Raw genomic sequence first — 7,303 nt, forward strand, 5'->3', positions numbered from 1 at the left:
CAGGAACAACATATATCTCCTTCTCCACACTCTCAAAACTCTCAAGTTTCTCTTTTTGTCCAGCTGCATGGGCTTCCTGAGTCAAATCCTTATCAAATTCAGTGATGTTATTTACTGTTAACTTCAGAGTTGCAACATTTGTAGCCAAAACATCAATTTAGCCTTGTAACTTTCCCAAGAGAACAAAAACTCTGTCCAACCCAGCCTGAATTTTCCCTCCTCCAGCCATTCTTGTAATGTCCCAAATCCCCCTCTAGAGGGATTTTGGTAACTTAGTATTCTTTCCAGTTCAAATCCAAAAATCAAGTTAGTTTGTAACAGTTCTTCCTTGTTTTCAACAAATTATAACCAAATTGTAACAAATATAGCCAACAGAAGCAACAAAAACAAAGTCTTGACAGCTAATTTGACAGCCGTCAAACTCTTCAATACCTCATCAGCAGGCTCTCTCGCGGGGTACTCCCGGGTCCGGGGTGGCGGCACTTCAGCTCCCAAAATTAGCTCTTTATCCTCCAGTAAGATTTCTTATATTGCCAAATCGTGAAATTAATGTCTTTTACCAAGTAAAAAAGAAAGGGTTCTCTCGACCTTAGTTAGCAGGTCCTTGCTTTAGATTATTTACAAGACGGGGAGACGGACTTCCTGTTTGCGCCTTCCCCGATCGTGCCTAATTCAAAAGAAAAAATTTTCTTTCCAATTTCCGTACTACTCACGGGTTGTTGCTTTAAAGTCCAATTGCTCACAAGAAGAAGTCAGCGCTCTCCGACCATGGCAATGTGGCTTCACTCCGCAGGAGAAGCAGTCGACTCTCAGCACCGCGCCGCTCACCCCGTCCCCCGTTCCGAAGCCTTTAAAAAGGCTCCTTCACAGGTCGGGGGGCGCAAATGGTGCCCGCCGAGTCACCAGGTTCACAGGCTTCACCACCTGTGATTTTTGAGGGTCCCCGCGTCGCCGCAGCGGTCAAGACCCAATCCTGCGGAGCCGATTCCCTCCGGAGCTTGGAGGGAATCCGCCATTAGCCGATGGCGCTAACCCGGAAGTCGGATTGTTCATCTTTCTTGGGACGTGGTGGATAACTGAACACTGCTTTTATAGCTCTAGTCAGATGTTCTGGACTGTATGCTAGATCTGGTGGCTAGGGACTAATACACAACAATTTTTAGTCATGCAAGGAAGTTGTGGATTATGCTGCATAGGTTTGTTCTGTATGAGTCAACTAAACAGTAAGTGAACATAAAAGGTAGTGTAATAAAATACTAATTCCACTGTAATTTGAGCTGGCCCACTCCAGGGGATATCAGAAATTGTGCTTAGAGGAATGTGAACTCTTGCCTTCAAACCTTAAATTTCTTTGTCTTTATAAAGGGTAAAAGCTAAAGAAAATTGAGGGAGGCACATAATTAAATATAAAGCTGAGAAGGGGTGGGAGTTAAAAAGCAGCAGTGCATCTGCATGGACTTGGAGAAATGTTGCTTGAAGTTTCAGTTGTATGAATCAATTTAGACATAATACTTGCTGGGTTTGTCTCCCCTGACTTGAACGCTTAGGAGTGGTTGGGGGGCTGTGCTGTAGAAAATGTGTTGAGTCAGAGTGATGCAGTTAATAGGATGATGGACTTGGACTGAAACACCTAGGTTTCAATTCCTACTTCACCCTGAAGCTCACTTTGGGCCTGCTGCACCCACTCAGCCTAGCCTAATAGGGCAGTTTTGAGAATGAAATGGTGTAGTCCTCATGTTTGCTCTGGGGAGAAAAGATGGGGTATGAATGTAATACCTAATGCAATTCTTAGAATTGTGAAGCTTGCAGCAAATAGTAGTATACCTCTCTATTTGGCTCCTTTGTGTGTCTGAATGTCCTGGATATACATTTGGTGAAATGTTTTAATAAAGCAGTTGAATGTTTTTCTCTTAGCTTGGGCTTGAAGCAGAGATCCAATGTCATCAGCTACGTTACCGTTAACGACTCCCCTGATTCAGATTCCTCGCTGAATAGCCCCTATGCATCGAATGCGCTTTCCACGCTCAGGAGCTCCGGGGGAACTCTAGAGCCAAGCCGAGGGGCAGCTGAAAGCTCCAACTCCCGCACCATTATTGTGCCTCTCAAAACACAGCTCAGTGACTGTATCGTAGCCACCCAAGCCTCAGGTAAGAATGGTTGCCAGCAAAACTGTCTTCCATCATGGAGCTCATTTTCATTTTAGTCTGTTGGGGATGGTTTTTTTTTATATATATATATATATATATATATATATATATATATATATATGTGTGTGTGTGTGTGTGTGTGTGTGTACACACGCACACACGCACACGCACACATATCTATATATCTATATCTATATCTATATATCAACAACACAGACAGCACTCTGTTATATGTATTTATCTTTTGTGACTATTTGTATATATTTAAAATACAATAAAGTTTTTACTAGAGAGGGGCAAAGAATCTAGACAGTACAACTCTCCCCTCCAATATAAGAGTATTTCTACTACTGCCGTCATTCACTAAGTTACCTCCTTTTTTATTTTAGTTGTATTTGTGTCACTTTGCACGAGGCTTCCCAAAGTGATATACAATATAATAACACATATGAAACATAAAAACAGTTAAAACAGTTATCCAGCCATGTGTTCATTATAGATGTATGGTTGTTCTTGATGAGTGGAGGACTTGCTATGTTGAGCAATTTAAACATAGGTTTCTTATTTGGATGATTTAAAGGCCAGAGAACTGGCCTTTAAATACTCAAAATAGTAAGATTATCCTGAACTTGAAATTGGAACTAGGTTGAGTGTTTTATGGACCATGCTTTGCAGACCCCCCCACTCTGTGTAGGTGCTCCTTTGTTTGCTTGTAAAGCTATCAAGTCATTTTAGGATAATCCTCTTCACTTGTACAATTATTTCCCTCCATAGTAACTGGTTGCTATGCATCTTTAACAGAGCTGTATTTAATATTCCCCGGTTTCAAACTTTGTTTTGTGGAGGGAGCAGTTTTGGAGTAATAAAAGTTCTGATAACTGCTATTTTTGTAATACCTTCATAGAAATCTGTGGTGTGACCACACTTGGAATACTGTGTACAGTTCAATTTATTACCATCATGCTGCATGGCAAATCAGTTTTAAAACAGAGGGTACTAGCAGAAGTAGTTTTTAATATGACATGGATGTGCTGTTTATTGTGGCAAGAGGGTGGGGGAATTCATACAGTCTATGCTGGTTTCCAGCCACAATATCTAGTTTCAGCTCCTTTACAAAGTGAGGCTATCTTGTGGACTAAATACTGATTTAACATTTCAGGTGTCCTGAGTAGCCTGAGCAAGACCAAGCCAGTGGCATCTGTAAGTGGACAAGCATCAGGGTGCTGTATCACGCCAACAGGATACCGGCAACACCGGGTGGTGACAAATGGTGTACAGCCGCTCAACCTTAGCCAGGTAATCAGGGCTTTCCTTTCAGATAAATACTGGCTGTAGATCCTGCTGTGGTGTTGGACATTAGCAATGACTAGTGAAGCTGAACAGTGAGAAATACTCCAAATGATGATGCACAAGGGAGCTGCTATAGATGGGAATTGCAAGGTGTAGTAGAGGCAACTCCCCACTTGTGCACGGCCACACATGCATGGCGTGGGGAACCTGGAAGTGGGGAGCACTGGAGTGCCCTCATGGCTTGCAAGGAGACCCTCCCCAGGGCATGAAGAGGATGTCCTCTTTTGGCTCTGGGGAGGGTCTCTTTGGGAACCACGAGGAATGTCTCCTTGTGAGCCATTTCACTTAATGCACACAGGGGGCCAGAACGTAACCCCCACATAAGTGGGGAGTCACCTGTATTCAGGCAGATTTGAATTCAGTTGTTAATTCTGTTTACTTCATGTCCCTACAGTTTGGGGCCAAAATAGGCCTGTGCACCAGATCTGCCACACATTGTTCCTTCCGGCACATTCCAGGAACCTCTACTATATGAAAGGCTTTTGAGTTGTTGTGGTATCTAGGCTTTAAGCCAGATTCGGTGCTGGGGAGAGTGCAGTGTCACAGAATCTTGGTTTTCAAGCTAAGCTATCATACTGTCTTCATCTCGTGTTTCCAGCTAAACATTTTGTGCTACAACTTGATGCCATATTGAGCAGTTCTAAGTAATATCTATCTCTCTTTAGAGCTGAAACCAGAGTTGGCTTGTGCCATTAGTTTGTTGCTACAGAATAAGCATTGATAATTTTAGAATATTTAGAATTTGGAGGTAATCTACTCCAACCACTTTCTTAGTGGAGTATCTGCAGTGCAGGATGCAACAGCAGCACCCCAGAGAAATGGTGGTCCAGCCCCTGCTTTAAATCCCTCCAGCAAAGAACCTCTGTTCATTGTTTTTTAGCTCTTAAGTTCCTCCTAATGTTTAGCCAAAATCTGCTGCTCTTTAATTTCCGTCCTGTCCTTTGGAACAACAGAGAACAAGCCTGTTCCATCTTAGCCCTTCAAATTATTCATCTACATGGATGGCTCCTAATACGGGTTCTTTGAATAATGTCCGTCTGAATGTTTTTATCCATTGCACTTTCCCCCTGCTTTGCAGAACCAGCAAGGAACTGTCCTGGCTTCACAAGAGAGAAGTGGAAACCCAGCTCCACGGAGACAACAGGCCTATGTCGCTCCCCTGCCAACAACGATCGCTCAGGCTCCCTACAGCTTCCAGCATAGTAGCCCAGTGCACCCCCACTTGGCAGCAGCAACGGCGAGCCAGCCTCACATGTACACCTACGCACCCACTACTGCGGCCACTCTGGGCTCCACCAACTCCATCGCGCATCTCTTTTCCCCTCAGGGCTCTTCCCGGCACACCACATACACAACCCACCCGAGCACTCTTGTGCACCAGGTCCCAGTCAGTGTGGGGCCCAGCTTGCTAACCTCTGCCAATGTAGCACCTGCTCAGTATCAGCATCAGTTTGCCACCCAATCCTATATTGGTGCTTCCAGAGGATCTGCTATTTACACTGGATATCCACTGAGTCCTACCAAGATTAATCAGTACTCTTACTTGTAGCTCTTGGGCAGGGATTAATGGTAATTGTTTTCAACTTGATCGTAGAAGTGATGAGATCTGCAGTGGGTTTTGCAATATTCTAACAGCTCCACAACAGGAACATCTGCAGAATCGGAGGAGAATAATGGGACCACCTTCCTCTTGTTGACAATTCTCTGTATGCTGTCTAGAGTCGGGTTGTCACTTGGTGGAGCCCTGCTGTTTGGGGGAAAGCTCAGGTAAACACCGGGCAGAACCTTTTGAGTCATATTCACATTCAGATTTTACAGTTAAACTTTCATGGATGCTTTAAAAAAACAACATCAAAGGCCTGAACCCCCGTTTATTTAAAGCTATTGTTATCTTAATCAAATGGGGAAAGGAAACCAAGGACTTTGTGAAAAGGCTGGATTTTTTTAACTCTTAAACTTACCTTAGTACTTGTTTAAATTATTTTAGCAGCTTGCACAAATCCATATTGCCACTAAAAATGCACATTTAACTCTAGGTTGCTAGGGCAGATTTATAAACTTGAGTTAGTATTTTAAAGTTAATTTTGTAATTCACATTCTTGATAGGCAATAGCTGAATTCTGCAAAAGCAGTTACCTTCTCATTTCTCTGTGTGTATATTTTATATATGTATATATATATATATCTATATATTTCGCTCCCCAGTTTCTTGGTTTTAATTGTCTTTTGTTTAAAGCTAGTGTAGCAATTTTTATTATCAGTCTCCATTTGTACCATAAATCTTTTCCCTCTTGTTTTAAAAATTTAATGTATGAATCGCTAAAATAAAGTTGAATTTTAAAAAAAACCAACCACAGAAAGTATGAATTTACTTTCTGTTGTATGTGTGATCACAGCCTAGAATATGGTTTTTGACTGTTTTGCCAGAAAGCTCTTGTTCTGTGCTGAAAATGCATAGGTTTGCATTATGACTTGAGGGCAGGAGCCACTGGGAACTTCTTCTGATTGGGACTTGCTGAATTGAATAGGAGATAACGCATCACCTGTTCATTTCCATAGGCTTCATCAGGAACTCAGACAATTACACCCTTTCAGTTTGATTTTTTAAAATAACATTTGGAGCTGGATTCCTTTCCCAGAAATGCAAGGGTCTCTTTCCCTTCATATCTTTCATTTCCTGATCTAGTTATCTGAGGAATCCGAAATTCACCAAAACATCAACCTACTGATATGTACAACTTTTTATACTCCTGCAAGCATATCCCTCTGGGATCTTCTTGGCAGAAAACTTTAAAGCGCTCTTATTAAGACTTGTATACAGTAAGTGCATGTAGGAATTGCAAAAACATGACACATAAATTGCAGATTTTAAAGGTTTATTACTGAATTTAAAACTATTTTAGAAGTTTTGTAATGGTGGTGTTTTAATATTTTACAGAAAATGAAATATGTACATATTGATTAGAACAAAATATAACAAGCAAAATTTCCTGCTAATCCCAAATGTTCTGTCTTTGTAATCAAAATGTGTAGTGGTTATACTTGAACTCTGTACTTAGTGTTCGTCTAACTCTTAAATGTTTCTGGGGATGAAATTTATCTATTCCTTTGTATTTAAACCAAAATGAGTTGATACATGTTGGAATGTATGTGAAATAATGCAATTGTCTAGAGCTCATCACTGTAGCACTGAGAGAGAGAAAAATGGAGCCGCATGAGAGACAAGGATACCTTCTGATTTGTTTTGCACAGGTATGTGTGACTGGTGTGTCCCCCACCCCCACCCCCAAATATTGTAGTGCCTTAAATGATTATGTAGTGTGACTAGAGTTTACAGTGAGCTTGCCTTATGATGGACCAGCAAGCCCCTCCGCTCTCCGTCAAACTGAAGCAATTCATTGAGCGTATCCAACTGAGGATACATAAGAGGTAAAAAAAGGTTGCTTTAAGTTTCAATGCCAACATAAATGATCTGGCCAGAGCTAAGTATTTCACGTGTGTTGATTTCAGCTAGAAATTTAAGGGTGTGCTAAACACATTCCAACTGAAATTGATAGCCTCAGTTCAGACATCAAAGCCAAACATGGTTTCTGCTAACCATAGTTTAAAACTGATGGTACAGAGCTGCTTGTCTGCGTTTATTTTCTGTCCTCTGTGCACTCAGATTCATGTATATGTAGGTTTCCTCCTCAATTGCTCAGCAGTCTTAAGGAGGCAGAGCAGTGACTAAGTCATTGTCAATTCGTGCATCACCATGAGTTGTCCATTCATTTTGCCAAACTATGTTTCTTAACAGTGGGTTGGTA

At 41.6% G+C, this 7,303-nt stretch overlaps 1 protein-coding gene across 5 annotated transcripts in view; it reads left to right on the forward strand.

Moving 5' to 3' along the window:
• Positions 1 to 5,301, forward strand: part of HIPK1 (homeodomain interacting protein kinase 1) — a 42,745-nt gene extending 37,444 nt beyond the window's left edge. For all 5 annotated transcript variants that reach the window (XM_053393519.1, XM_053393521.1, XM_053393522.1 and 2 more), the window contains 3 exons: positions 1,915 to 2,147; positions 3,307 to 3,443; positions 4,576 to 5,301. In XM_053393519.1, coding sequence (XP_053249494.1) covers positions 1,915 to 2,147; positions 3,307 to 3,443; positions 4,576 to 5,046 — 841 coding nt within the window. In that variant the 3' untranslated portion in view covers positions 5,047 to 5,301. The remainder of the gene's footprint in view (positions 1 to 1,914; positions 2,148 to 3,306; positions 3,444 to 4,575) is intronic.
• Positions 5,302 to 7,303: the final 2,002 nt, after the last annotated feature.

Source organism: Podarcis raffonei, chromosome 6 (assembly GCF_027172205.1).
Source record: "Podarcis raffonei isolate rPodRaf1 chromosome 6, rPodRaf1.pri, whole genome shotgun sequence".
NCBI lineage: Eukaryota > Metazoa > Chordata > Lepidosauria > Squamata > Lacertidae > Podarcis > Podarcis raffonei.